The sequence below is a fragment of the Notechis scutatus genome, chromosome 4, assembly GCF_049901735.1.
Source record: "Notechis scutatus isolate UNSWTSFEM ecotype Mainland chromosome 4, rNotScu1.2, whole genome shotgun sequence".
Classification (NCBI taxonomy): domain Eukaryota; kingdom Metazoa; phylum Chordata; class Lepidosauria; order Squamata; family Elapidae; genus Notechis; species Notechis scutatus.
The window spans coordinates 79,272,391-79,287,789 of record NC_142012.1 but is presented as its reverse complement, the minus strand read 5'-3'; the positions used below and the strand labels follow the sequence as shown (position 1 = coordinate 79,287,789).

Genomic DNA, 15,399 nt, shown 5'->3' with positions numbered 1-15,399 from the left:
TTTGTCCATTGGCCACATGGATTTCATTCTATGATAATATTTCATTTTGAAATCAAGGGGAAAACATTTATTTATTGCTGCATTTAAAATCAAGGCTTGAAGGTTTTAATTTTTTCCTGGAATGCTCCAATTAGGTTTTTGGTTTTTTTAAAGGAAATCCACTTACTTTAACCAAGTTCCGTCTAGCAGTTTTGATGTTTCATTTCTGAATTACTACTTACACTTTGCAGCGCAGACCTGATTTCTGTTTTTTTTTAAAAACACACCTTGAGTTTAAAAAAAGATTTTTTTTTTAAGTTAAGCCTGTCAAGAATAACTTCAAGTCATCTTGTTCCTCTTCTTTTCCTTGAGTTTTCAACCCATCTCTTTTCGCCAACTCCAGGATGGGTTTTATTCAAGCTAAAAAAAAAAAAACCAATTAGTTAAGACCGTGTGAATGGAACTGGGAGGGTGTTGTTGGCTATTTCACCTGTATTTCCATGGCTGAGCTTGGTCATAAACTCACAAGCTACCTGTGTTTTTAGTTGAAGATGAACAACTGACGTTGTCACCCAAAAGGAAACAACGGAATGGAGGAATGAGGAACTCTCCAAACTCTTCGCCCAAACTGACGAGGTAAGGTTCTAAGTCGCTTTTATCTTTATTTCTCCTCCTCAAGACAACAGTATCTATGTAAACTAAAGGAGGCAGAAATAAAATTAGATAAGGGAAATATTAGAATAGAATTTTTTATAGAATGAATAAAGATAATAGATAGAAAGACTAGAAGTTTACAGAGGTTAGGCAAACTTTTAAAATGTATTTATAGAATAGAATAGAAAATAGAATATAGAATAGAATAGAATAGAATAGAATAGAATAGAATAGAATAGAATAGAATAGAATAGAATAGAATAGAATAGAATGGAATAGAATAGAAAATAGAATATAGAATAGAATATAGAATTGAATAGAATAGAATAGAATAGAATAGAATAGAATAGAATAGAATAGAATAGAATAGAATACTTTATTGGCCAAGTGTGGTTGGACACACAAGGAATTTGTCTTGGTGCATAGGCTCTCAGTGTACATAAAAGAAAATATATAAGTAATAAAATGAGAATTACTTACATTTAATAAATGGGATAGAGATTCCCAACATTGTTAGCATGAATTGGATCAATATGAATGATACTTCAGAATTAATTTTGTTTATATGTAATAGAGAAATGTTTAGATTGAACAAGAAAGACATATAGATGGAGATAGAGACAAAGATGAGGAGTTAGGCATATTTTGTTTATATATGTTTAAACGATATAATGAGGATTACTTAAATTTGACAAATGGGATAGAGATTAATAATATTGTTATGATGAATTGGATCAATATGAATGATACCCCAAACCAACTTGGTTCACACACAATATGGATGTATATTTAAGAAAAATAATAATAATAAATATTTTTTTTAAAAAAAAAAAAGACAGCAATCTCACCGACAAACTCCACACACACCCCAAAAAAAAATAACCTAAGGAGGAAAAAAGAAAAGGGATTTGTGGCAGGGTGTTCGAAAAAGTAAAAGATTGTTAGATGGTTTCTGAAACACCGGAGTATTTATTCTGTCAGCTTGTCAGCGGTTAATGATAGAGCTCAGGGAAGAGAAAAAAAAATCTGTCATGGAAAACAGTTTGAAAAACTGTTTGAAAAATACACAGGCTTTAAAGTCTTAGTTGTCATCTAGCCTGTCTGCGTGTAGTTCTTAAACAGCAGTGGCACTAATGATAGCGCTAACCAATCCGAGCAGCCCGTGGGGTGAGTTTGCCTCGGGCAATGCTCTTTTTTTGTTGAAATCCCTCCGAGTGCTGTTTTCTGTACTTAAAACCGTATGTGAGATGTATCACCGCAATCAGAAATGAACCTGAATATTACCTTCCTTTTTACCCTATCGATTGAAATCAAATTTCCTCTAATTGATTTGGAATGATTCTTTACAAAAGAGGATGGAGAGGGAGGAACGGGACGGGATAAAAGAATATTCCGAAGCAAAGTTGAAAACTTAACATCCTCGTCCTGAGGCTAAAAAAAAATTGCATTAAATTATGAGAGGTGTTGTGGTTCTTGTTCAGGTGTCGTTGAAGAGCTCTGAACACTTTGTTCCTACAAGTGCTTTTGCTAGGATGAAAGTCTTAAAGGGCAGAAACTTCCTGTAAGAATTTCTAAAGATTCATTTGTAAAGAGATTATACACAACAAGGAGTAAACTTGGAGAGGGCTCCTCTTTTCAAACCTCTTAAGTATTATTCCTTAATTTTCTTGGAGGCAAAAGCGTCAGATTATTTTAAAAAAGGGGTGTCTGAAATCTGCATTTCCTTATACTTGGGATTTTAAAGGGAATTTGAATTCCTTGTGGATGAGTGACCTTTCCCAGTGGTGGCACTTTTACAGGTAGGAGGCATAAAATAATCAGAGCTTGGAAGATGGAGTAGGCCTAATCCAGGTTTTTCTCAGTGTCCTGTGCCTTACAGTTTTGGGGTATTGAAAAGAGGCAAACCATGAAAGGGAGATTAAAAACCACATGATGCATGGAGATTCAGACACATACCATTTCCTGCTTTGTTTGGGGAACTGATTGCTCCCAAAAACTACAATGCATTTCCTCAAATATACCCATTTTCGTTTGGAATTTCGAACGGAAGGGCAGGAAACGAGAGATTGGCAGGAGGGGTTGGCATCTTTCTGTTCTCTTTCTGTTGAACGACGATTGTGGCTTTATATACAATATCCCAGTGCCCATGTTGCTCATCCTTGCTGATACAGGACTCATTTACCTCTAGGTTTATGCCAGAGAGGGAGTAAGATGAGTCCAGAGTGCACTTATTTTGTCCATTGCTGGTGTACATCCTTGCATCCTTTATCTTCTCCGTATCTCAACTCTATTAATTTCTGTTCATGTGAAATTTGACAGAGAAGAGAGAAAGAGAAATTTCCCCCCAGTCCTTCTGTTATCTGATAAATATAGGGATATAAACGTGAAAGAAAAGAAGAAGGGGGGAAAAAAGAGCGAAAGGGCAGAGAACCCAATATCGTTTGGAGTGATGTGCTGTGTCCCTGTTTGCTATGTAAAGTATGCTTCGTTTCTTTGATCTGGAGTGATAATAATTCTGGGGAGTTCTACTGTTTTCATATGCTTCAAAGCTGTGTCAAAGTTTTGCTGCTTCAGGGTACTTCTTTATTCTACTGGCTCATGGGTACTAAGATGACAGGTCCTCAATGCTAGGTAGAGGCTTTTTCAAGTCATTGCCTTCAGCAAAACATCAAATTACCAAATACGGGCTAACACAGTTCTACACAGATGCCTTTCCCGTAGATATATTATACCATATATATTAAATACTTTAGTGTTACACGGTACATTTTATGTGCAATGGAAAGTGATGGTTGGAGGTAGCCTTAGGGGGAACTTCCCGCCCTCCCCACCCTTAAACCCCCCCCCCCACTTCCCACTAGCCGAAACAGCTAGTGTATATCGTATCAAGTATAGTTTTTACAGGACTTTCTGCCTGAAGGCCTTTGTAAATAAGTAATGATCAACAGATTGGCTGTGGGTTTTTTGAAAAGCATGCCTCTGTCAGTTTGCATGATGGGTAAAGGATTTTCAAAGTGGAGCCTCGCTTTTATTGCCTGCTGAAGAGGGACTCGGGCAGATTACTTATCTCAGGCTTGAGCTGTCTGTTCTGCAGCCCATCAAAATTGCTAAACTTCGCTTGGACAATGAGTGAGGAGCTCTCAGCAACCCGAGACCTGTCTTGTTTCCTGTGTTTTCCATCTGCTGGACTTGGGTTTCAAGTCCAATCCCGGGCCTGTCCCTGCTCCCTTCGGTCCATCATTTTTAGGAGCCTGTGGTCACAAGATTGAACCATGGAATCGTAGACGAAGGGACCTCGGAGGTCAGGCTGCAGAAGAATAGAGTTGGAAGGGATCTTGTAGGTCTTCTTAGTCCAACCTCTTGCTCAGTTAGGGCATTCACAAGTTCTGGAGACAAGCCGTTTCACTGGTTATGACATTTCTCTTGAATGAATAAATCAGGGCTCTTCAAACTTGACAGCTTTAAGACTTGTGGACTTCAACTCCCAGAATTCCTCTTCCAGTCATGTTAGCTCAGGAATTCTGGGAGTTGAAGTCCATAAATCTTAAACTTGCCAAGTTTGAAGACCCTTGGAATGAATGAATGAATGAATGAATGAATGAATTCTTTATTGGCCAATTGTGATTAGGCACACAAGGAATTTGTCTTGGTGCATATGTTCTCAGTGTGCATAAAAAGAAAAGATACATTCCTCAAGAATCAGATTACAGATGAACAGAGTTGGAAGGGACCTTGTAGGTCATCTAGTCCAACCCCCCCCCCACTTGAGCTGGAGACCCTATACCACTTCTGACAGATGGCAGTCCAGTCTCTTCTTGAAAGCTTCCAGTGATGAAGCTCCCACAACTTCATAAGATACAACCCTTAATGATAATAATAGGGTACAATAGGCAATCAAATCATACTAGGAAACAGTCTATATAAATCATAAGGATACAAGTGACAAAGTTACAGCCCTATAGTCACAAGTGGGAGGGGATGGGTGATAGGAATGATGAAAAGATTAATAGTAATAGTAATGCAGACTTTGTAAATAGTTGGACAGTGTTGAGGGAATTACTTGTTTAGCAGTGATGGCTTTGGGGGGAAAAACTGTTCTTGTGTCTAGTTCTAGGTTGTTTCTCTCCTTGATTAGTTTCCATCCCTTGCTTCTTGTCCTGCCTTCAAGTGATTTGAAAAATAGGTTGGCCACATAACCACAGAAATGTCTTCAGACAGCGTAGGCTTAAAGGCCTTGAAATGGAGCTGACCACCTCCACCTACAGTCAGCAGCAACTAGAAAAGTAAAATCCACAGAAACTCCTTTCACACACACACACACACACACACACACACACACACACACACACACACAGAGTATAGAGCAGCATAAACATGCATAAATTAATAAATGGAGGATAAATGGAGAGAGGTTACGGCCCTATATTTGTTCTATCAGGAAGGACGGAGAAGAGAAATACCTTCATAATATATTGTTCTGGCTTGAGGCAAGGAAATAATTTTAGTTGGATTAGATGGCCTACAAGGTCCCTTCCAATTCTGTGAATCTGTATCGGTATTTACCTTTGCCATTTCAATATTGGCTCTCAGTGTTAACATATGCTGAGTTATTAAATGATCAGACCTTGAATGAGCTGTAGTGGCCCAGTGGTTAAAATGCAGCACTGCTTTCTAGGAAGGAAAGAGAGATGGAGGGAGGAAGGGAAGGGAGGAAGGCTCATGGTGTTACAGTGGTTAGAATGCAATGTTGCAGGCTGACTCTGCTCACTGCCAGGAGTTTGATCCTGACCGGCTCAAGGTTGACTCAGCCTTCCATCCTTCTGAGGATGGTAAAATGAGGACCCTGATTGTTATGAATGCTGAATGTGCTCAGAGTCCTGTAAAGCACTATGGAGCAGTATATAAGTCTAAAGTGCTATTGGTATAATTTAGACAAAATATGCCTTTTATTTACAATAGAAAATAAGGATGATATATAATCAGGTGGAAGACTCACTGATGTGTGGTTTTCAGATGCGGCAAAGAAGCACCCATTATAATTCAGGGTTTGTTCCCCACACAGCAAAAATTGCTTATATCCTAAAATAGAACTGCTGATAGTAGAGAAAAGCAAACTAAAGGCTAAACATCCTCACATCATTTTCATAAAATATGTTCAAATTGGCTGCAATACTCTCTGCATAAAAATGGAGAGAATTTTGAAACCCAGTATATATTATTTTGCAACTTATTTTGCTAGGAATAGAGGGAAGTTTTCCTTGAGGAAAAAATGCTATCGTTCCGCCTTCTGAAAGACATTCTTTACCATTTCTACTTCTCCAAGTTTTCCAATATATTTGTGGATCAGAAAAAAAAAGGGTGTCCAGGATAGAATTGTGAATGAAGTGAAAACACTCTACAAAAATCAAATTCACAGCTTCTTAGTTGAAAAGTGGGATAAAAAACAGAGCAGTTTCTGAAATGTTCCTATGAAAACTGTGGATGAGCCATCTACATTTTTGAAAAACAACTTACAAGGAGGAAGTGAGGTGAAGCGTGCTGAATTTGTTTGAATCCCTAAATTTGAAACATGGGTGCAAAAGAAAAAAAAATAGATGTGTGCTAATGCAGATAAAATATCAAATTGGGACCAGTTTAATATTTATGGATGGCTCAGTTCTCCATTGTAAACTGCTAAGTATGACTAGCTAAGCTGAAGGTCTGTCTGTGGCCTTGTCAGTTTAATTTGACAAATTGCTTCTACAAGTCTGCTGAAAACAATGGACATTTCATTGCTGATTACTCTGCAAAAGTAGTGATCAGCCAGAAAATATTATTTAAAGGAGGAGGGAGGGAGAGAAAGAGAGAGGAGGGAGGGAGAGAGAAGAGAGAGGGGAGAGAGGGAGAGGGAGAGGAGGGAGGGAAAGAGAGAAAATAAAAAGAGAAAGAGGGAGATGGAGAGAGAGAGAAGGAGAGAAAAGCAGAGAGAAAGAGAGAGGGAGAAAGAGAGAGGGAGAGGAAGTGAGACAAAGTGAGAGTGGGAGGGAGAGAGGGAAAGAGAGAAAGAAGGAGAAGGAGAGGGAGAAAGAGAAGGAGAGAGGGGAGGGTGGGGGAAGGGGGAAAGAGAGAAAGATGAAGAGAAAGAGGGAGAGAGAGAGAAAGAGAGAGAAGGAGAGAAAAGGAGAAAGAGGGGAGAAAGAGGGAGAGGGAGAAAGAGAGAGAGAGAAAGAGAGAGAGGGAGGGAGGGAAAGAGAGAAAGAGCAAGAAGGAGAGAGAAAGAAAGAGAAAGAAGGAGGGAGAAAGAGAAAGGGACACAGACAGAGAGCGCCTCCAATTTACTGCCCTTGGTGCTGAGTAGAGAGGACCATGGGAACAGCTAATGCTAGATGACAAAAGGTGGGTGTATTAGTCACAAAACATTTGCTGTATTCCATCACAGCGGCGTGACAATCTTTGCAGCTGAGCCTGGCCAAGAGGACCTGTGACAAACTGTCAGTCTTGGCTTGGTGGAGCTTTCGAGCGCCAGTCACCGTAGTCAGAGAAGATTGAAGTGACAGAGGCCCACTGAGTAAATGGTGAAACATGCCTCGGATTATGAAATATTCAGCCGGGGTGTAAAAGCTCTAAATGCTATTTTCAATTATTAGCACCACCTGCTTTGGCTGCACGTCGGTCGCACTAACCGCATGCTAATTGCCATGATTTGTTAGAGCAGTTAGAAGCGACAGCAGGAAAGGCAGGCAAAGTTGCCCACTTCTGAAGGGGAAGCCAGACACGACTGTCCTGCCTCCCTTAAAAACAAGACCACCACAAGGAGCGCATGAAAACAAGAAATGTTGCGTATCCACAATCTCGGCGCACACTTTTCTCTCTTGAAGAAGAAGACGTTATCAGCTCGATAATATGACACCATCTATCTTCAACACAATTATTTCAGCAGTTCCAACAAGGCTCCACACCAATTTGCACCATTCAGGTGACCCTGAGGACACAGCCAAAGCTCCAGGTGGCCTCAACGACCCTCTAAAAGGATGCAAATGACCAGCTGTCTGCAGGGAGTATAAATCCTTCCATTCCCCACCATCCAGTCAGAGCTGAAGAAGCTCCTTGGATGAGAAGCGAAACATCTTCAGAAGAAAACCAAGAAAGTCCACTTGCCTCCTGAAAAAAAAGCACCTTTGGGGCAACCATGACCTGGATGACTGAGAATCTCCATAGACAGAATGAACTAAGGGAAAAAAATGTATTTACTTTTGAGGGAAGGGAACTTTTTGTCTTGATTTTTTCCCCCCCTTCCAGTTCTGGTTGGCTGAGAAGTGGCTCTCAAAAATGCCCATTTGAATTCATTGAGGGAATTTTAAAAGGGCTGCGAAGAGGCTGTTGCTCTTTAAAGTATAATATAAGCTCTCCCGCAGCAAGTTTTGCTGGAAAAGGAATTTGTGCTTTTGCTTGAGGCAGTCTTTCTATGAGTTATAGCATTGGGTTTAGTGTGGCTCTTGAGCTTCATTGATCACGAGCAGCATTATCTGCTCTGGAAAACTCAGAACATTTTTACTTTCTTCTGTGCCTGAACTTCAGTGTGCATAATTTTGGGTAGACGTACAGAGGAGCGGTGAATATATTTGGAGATATAGATAAGAAAAGAGTCCCTTGGTCGATTTTCTAAAATGCAAGCATTCCATTGCTTTGGGTTTATTTCTGTGATGACCCAGGGTGGGATACAAAATAATTGCAGTCACAAAAACAGGTGAAGCCCCCTTTATTCCATCACTTTGCTTCAAAGCTCCAAATATCCCTGACTAGAGACAAAAAAACTCCCCCACAAGCAGTTACGAAAAGGAGGAAAGGCCGTTTAAACTAAAAATGCCTATAAATTATAAAGAGTAAAAACAACACAAACCACACTGAAGCAATTAAGGGAACCAGGCAAGATAGGGGCTTGAAGACATCCACAGATATCTGAACACACACTGGGAAGGATGCCAAACTCAGAGAGGAATGACAGACTAGAGATATTTCCATGCTTTGTTTCCAGCACTGGCCCATACGCATGTCCGTCCTTTTAACCAGTTCTCACAGCTGCAGCCCACGAAGGGATCAAGGCCCTTTCCTCCCCATAGACCATGCCATTCATGTTTCTCCTTATCCTCTCCTCCTTGTGTGCCCTAGGATGAAGAGGGATGGGCCTGGGTCTTCCTCTGATTGCCCAGCCTCCTCCACAACCTCCGGGGCCACACTTCCATTCCTGCCAGCTGTTCCTCCTCTCCCTTGGAGTCAGACTCCAACAGGGGCATGACAATTTCTTTGTACAAACCTGAGGATGTTGCAACGCATGGAAAGTTAGCACTCTCTTCCTTTCAATGTTTTTTTTAATGCACTATTTATTCTAAACAAATAGAACCTTACTCCCCCCCCTTTTTTTTGTTAAATGTCTTTAGAAAAGCGGAAAAGGCCTCTCTGCATAGAAACAATCTCTATTCTGGATCTAGAGGCAGTTAGGAGGAACTCTTTCAAAATATTTAACAGAATAACAGAGTTGTAAGGGACCTTGGAGGTCTTCTAGTCCAATCCTCTGCACAGAGACCCACTAGCATTTCAGACAAATGGATGTCCAATTTCTGCAAGTGTTCTTCATGTTTTAGCCTCCAGCCCCCTAATCATCTTAACTCCCCTTCTCTGCACTCTTTCCAGAGTCTCTACATCTTTTTATATATATATAACATGGGGACCAAAACTGGTTGCAGTATTGTAAGTGTGGTCTTAGTAAGGCTTTATAAAATGGTACTAATATTTCATGTGACCTTGATTCTATCCCTCTGTTAATGCAATGTAGGATTGTGTTGACTTTTTTGGCTGCTGCCCCACCCTACTAGGACTTCAATATCCAAGTCTAGTGAAGAGAAAAAGCAGGGGAGACATGATAGCAGTCGTCCAATATTTGAGGAGCTGCCACAGAGAGGAGGAGGGGGGTCAAGCTATTTTCCAAGGCACCTGAAGGCCAGACAAGGAATAATGGATGAAAACTGACCAAGGAGAGATTCAACCTGGAAATAAGGAGGAATTTTCTGACAGTGAGAACAATCAACCCATGGAACAGAAGTTGCCTTTGGAAGTTGCGGGAGCTTCATCACTGGAAGCTTTCAAGAAGAGACTGGACTGCCATCTGTCAGAAATGGTGTAGGGTCTCCCGCTTGGGTGTGTGTGGGGGGGTAGATTAGATGATCTACAAGGTCCCTCCCAACTCTGTTAATCTGTTAAATCCCTCTCACAATTACTGCTACTGAGCCAGGTTTCGCTTAATCTGCACCTGAACACTTGGTTTTTCTTGCCTAAGTCTAAAACCTTACTTTTTCCTATGCTGAATTTCATTTTGTTAGATAGGGCCCAGTGTTCAAGTTTGTTCAGATCCATTTGGATCTTGAGCCCATGTTCTGGGGGGTTTGGCTGTTCCTGCCATTTTAGTGTCATCTGCACATTTAATGAATTCCCCTTGTATTCTGTCATCATTTGGCTAACTAACTTCTGGACCAATATCCATGCAGATCAGGGTAATGATGACAGAGGAGAAAGGAATTGCAGCAGCTCTTCTAATACAAGGTTGATATGAGGGCACTCATCCAGTAGCCTTTTAACTGTTCAATTTCAGAAATGGCTTTTGCATTCATACTTGCTAAAAAGAAAAAAGAAAGAAAAACCACAACCAACAACCCTGAACTCTAAAACCTGTACATACTTTTTGGAATCTTTCTCTGGAACCACACAGCATTTGAAGAATAATACGACTGATTTCTGCTCTAGAATGCACACTCAGTTTGCATAAGGCCTTGACTAGATCTGTTGCATTTGAGTATCAACTTTCAGAAAAAATGAAAACATCTCTGAAAAAGCATGTATTCTGGATATGGATCTTGGTAGTCGGTTTGCTATAAATGATGGAATTGAAAGCTTCAGGTTGAGGATCCAAAATATAACTGAGCAAATTTTAAAATATTTAATGTACAGCCTATTAAAGTTTCAACAGAGTCACATTAGATATTATATGTAACAAAAGCAAAATATTGAGTTTATCCCCCCGCCCACCTTATGGTGATTGATCAGGATGGGGTATTAGTTTCTAATTCTTCCCCCTCCCCTTGAAGATGCTACTATAAACTGTTGTAAAGATTACTTGGGGGGCGGGGGGGAAGGGATATGTATTTTAAGATAAAAGAAAACCAACTGCAATTGTTCCTATTCATCAAAACAAGCAAGCAACACTAAGACTAGTCTCACATTTTCCTTGTTTCTTGAATGTGGGCATGGCCAAGCGTAGTTCATGTTTTACTCTTTGTGATGAATTTGGCTGATTATTAATCCCAGTGCATTTTCTTGCTCAGACATGATCCTTTATTAATCCCTGGCAATGAACAAGTTGACAACATGGATTGCAACGTGAAAAAATACGACTCCACGGGAATGTTTCATTGGTGTCCACCAAAGGAGATTGACAAGGTTATTTTGGTGAGTAGCTGAAGAAAAGGAAGCATTGCAATGTCAAGAGCCGTGGTGGCACAGTGGTTAGAATGTTGTATTGCAGGCTAATTATGCTCACTGCCAGGAGTTTGATCCTGACTCTGAAGTACCGGTTTTCTTAAAGTTAAGGTATTTACATGAAAACCCTTCTTCAAATTGCAGTTATTTTACCCTTGTATGCTTACCTTTACATAAACACAACCTCTATGTTATCACTTTTGTAATGATTCTTCCCTTTTATAAAGCTTCTTACAACTACAGTCGAGTCCAAAATTTATGTTGACATTTGTTAAGTGAACCATGGTGATGGAGTGGTTAGAATGCAGTATTGGAGGCTAATTCACTGCCCACAGCCTGCAGTTCAATACTGACCAGTTCGAGGTTGACTCAACCTTCCAACCTTTCCAGGTCAGTTAAACGAGGAGCCAGGTTGTTGTAGACAATAAGCTGATACTGTAAACCTCTTAGAGAGGGATGTAAAGGACTATGAAGCATTATATAAGTCTAAGTGCTATTGCTATATTCTTCTTTTTTTTCAAAAAGTTTTTAATTTTTTAATTTTTACACATCTCTTTACATGAGTAACGTGGTTCCAGATTATAACACTTTTACATAATCATACTTTCATTTCCCCCAATCTTATATAATATCACCTCAATCTATCTAATTTAATAATTCATTTCCCAACTTTAAGCATATTAACACTAAGTAATCAACTGTATATTTTAAGATGTATATTTTAAGGTATCCCCCTTAAATTGCTAGAATGACTTCCTAGTATATCTCATTTCATCTTAACTTTTCTTTTAGTTCTTAATAATCATATTTTTCCTTTTCTACTTAGCCAAAATTTATATATTTTAATACATTTCACTTTTCTTATAATCATTAATAATCATATTTTTTCTTCCTTACCACTTATCCAAAATTTTTCTATATATTTTAATACATTTCCATTCCCCTGTTTTATTCCTCCAATATAAGAGTTCCTAACAGCATAATTCATACACAGATATATATATGGTATTCAGCTTTGTTCGGGTATTTCCCACATCATTATAGTTGTGCTTTTAAAGTTGTAGCAACGTTTCGGCAGAATCTCATCTGCCATCATCAGGCTTCTATATTGTGTTCGTCTGTGAGTCAGACTTTTACAGTTGTTTCAGTTTTAAATTTGGGGCTAGCCTACTGCTGTGCCAGAATGGTTTTTTCTTCATCCTGATTGGTTGGGAGTCTTGGTCTATGTTTATTGGTCTTGGAGTTTGCTGTGTTCTGCTTGATTGGTGTTTCTAATATTTTCTGTCTTTTTTGTGGCTTTTTTTGTCTTGATTGGCTGGCAACATTGTCTTCCTATATTGGAGGCTTTTAGTGTGGCTTGGCTCTGAGTAAACAGATGGCTATCATTTATTAGGAAGCTAGGTTTCATCTGGGTGCCTGGTTGGGGTGTGCTTGAGCTGGAGGTATCAGGGGGAGTCTATTTGTGCCCAGGTGTTTGCCTGGCTTGTGATATGGAGATTTTTTTGTTTGAGAGTGCAGGCTTCCAAATAATTGACAGTCTGGTGGAGTCATCTCTTCTATTCATGATTTCAGGTCTTTTTTCAATCTCTATGGCTTCTCTGATAATTCTGTGGCTGGGGTTTTCTATAGTGGCTAGGGTTTGGGTGCCATTGAAGTCAATGCTATGACCTGTTGCTTTCATGTATTGGACTCATGAGGAAGTGTGTTCCAGCTTTTTTACTGCATTTTTGTGTTCATCCAGGCGGGTACTTATTCTTCTATTGGTCTGTCCAATGTATGTGGCAGGGCATGATGCACAGGGGACTTCATGTATGCCTTGGTTTTCCAGGTCAATTTTATCTTTGGGGTTTCTTAGGATGGCTGCTATTTTTCTGTCTGTTTTGAAGGCAGTCTTGATGTGATGCCTGTGTAGTATCTTACTGATTTTGTCTGTCGTACCTCTTATGTAGGGCAGGACAGCTGTTCAATAGGTCTGTTCATCTTCTAAGTCTCCATTATGTCTCAGTGTGTTTTTGTGGATCAAGCCAGTGATTTTGCTTTTGTGGAAGCTGTTGGCTGTCAGTACTTTAGTCAGGGTGCATAGTTCAGTCTTTATGTATGTCTTGTCTGCCAGGCGTTTGGTTCTGGCAATTAGTGTTTTGGCCACGGAGTTTATCTATGCTGGGTGGTGGTGGGATTGGGCGTTGAGGTAGCGGTTGTTGTGTGTTTTCTTCTGGTATATGGTGTGCTCTAGTGTGCCCTCTGTTTTTTTGTAGATTAGTACATCTAGGAATGGTAGTTGTTTGTTTGTTTCCATTTCCATGGTGAATTTGATTTTGGGGTGTGTGTTGTTTAGGTGTGTTAGGAAATTGTTTAGGTTTTCTTTTGCATGTGGCCAAATAACTCACAGACGAACACTATACAGAAGCCTGATGATGGCAGATGAGATTCTGCCGAAATGTTGCTACAACTTTAAAAGCACAACTATAATGACGTGGGAAAATACCCGAACAAAGCTGAATACCATACATATAAATACCCGCGAAAACTTAAGAATATATATATATATATATATATATATATATATATATATATATATATATATATATATATATATATATACACACACACACACACACACACACACACACACACACACACACACACACATATTCCCCCTTATACAATCCCTAACCCTTATCTCAAAATCTCGTGACTTTAACATTCCTTTTAATGTTGGCTAGGTTTTCCCTTTCTAAATTTCCCCAATCTTTCTTCTTTTCCCCTTCTAGTTCAATTTTTAATTCCCTCTGCCCATCAGCCATGTTTCCCCCCCCCTTTTCAGTTCTCTTTTTTGGAGTTTCTTCTTGTATATTCTCTTCTTCTTCTTCTTCTTCTTCTTCTTCTTCTTCTTCTTCTTCTTGTTCTTCTTCTTCTTCTTCTTCTTCTTCTTCTTCTTCTTCTTCTTCTTCTTCTTCTTCTTCTTCTTCTTCTTCTTCTTCTTCTTCTTCTTCTTCTTCTTCTTCATCTTGGGTGTCTTGTCTCTTTTATTTACTGTTTCTGTTGTCAATGTCTCTTTTTAAAATCCTTTTATGTCTTTTAATAATGATCCTTGTTCTCCATATTTGTCAAGGCTGATATTTTCCTCTCTTAATTCATCCTCTCCGAGGTTCCTTTGTTCTTCTTCAAGCTATAACTCCATTACTTTATTCAGCATTATCTCAACCAGTCTCATTTTTTCTTTAAGCATATCTCTCACAGTTTGGAGCTCCGATTTAAATTCTTTGCTTATTTCTTCCATTTCTTTGATCTTTTAAGTTATTCTTCATTTTATTAAAAGTCAAGTTTTTCTATTATAGTCTTGTCAAAAGTCTCCATTTATCTCACTTTCTCTTTCTTCTGTTTCCTTATTACAATCAACTTCCAACAAACCCAAAGTATTGCATTCTTGTATATTTTACTATAATCCCTCCTTCTTTTTTATGAGCTTACGGGGATTGTGTTTGTACAACTGATAGTTTCCCATACAGACATAAAAGAGAGAAATTTTAAACCTTTAGGTGGTGCTCTATATCACTTTCTTCTTAGAATTCTTTTATTTAAAATCACTTTTCCATAGTATTAATATTAAATTTTATCAGTTGAAAATCAGTCCAGCATTTTATCTAATGCCTGATTACTGTGCAATGTTATATATTGTTCCAAATTTAGTCTCTAATTGTATATAATTCTTTTATTTCCGGTTCTTTCTTTACCTTATATTTTCCTCTTATTTCTGATTTGCCGCTACCACTCTTTCAAACGAGGGCCCCTTCTTTCAGCTTTTCCAGGGTTTTCAAAAAGAGTGTTCAAAGTCTTTTATCCAGTTACACACTGCTCACGACTTCCACTCTCCAGCACAAAACTTGTGTCCCCGCAGCTTCCTGTCTTCAGGGCAGCCATCTAGGGGAGTTTACCAAGTCAGGGAGGGAAGATGCGGCTCCCCTCAACCCAGCTGGTGGTCTCCCCCTTTTTCCCCCCACCCCTCTGAGGTGAGTCAGATGGATCTGGTCCTTTAAGGACCCCTCCAACAGGGTAAGCACGGATCAAAGCCACGCACGATCACGGTCTCTGGTCTATTGTCGACAAGAATGCCACCAGAAGTCCACTATTGCTATATTCTATAGTCAGATTGTATTATATTGAATTTCCTCCAGACTCTTGTGTTTCTGGCCTTGCCCAGGACTACTTCAGTGTTTCTAAGAATCCACACCAATGAGAAATCTGTGGACTATTACA

The 15,399-nt window shown here is 39.4% G+C and overlaps 1 protein-coding gene across 13 annotated transcripts in view; it reads left to right on the top strand.

Moving 5' to 3' along the window:
- KCNMA1 (potassium calcium-activated channel subfamily M alpha 1) overlaps window positions 1-15,399 on the top strand; it is a 524,126-nt gene that overhangs the window by 435,087 nt on the left and 73,640 nt on the right. For all 13 annotated transcript variants that reach the window (XM_087963879.1, XM_087963877.1, XM_026678373.2 and 10 more), the window contains 2 exons: window positions 525-615; window positions 10,989-11,112. In XM_087963879.1, coding sequence (XP_087820005.1) covers window positions 525-615; window positions 10,989-11,112 — 215 coding nt within the window. The remainder of the gene's footprint in view (window positions 1-524; window positions 616-10,988; window positions 11,113-15,399) is intronic.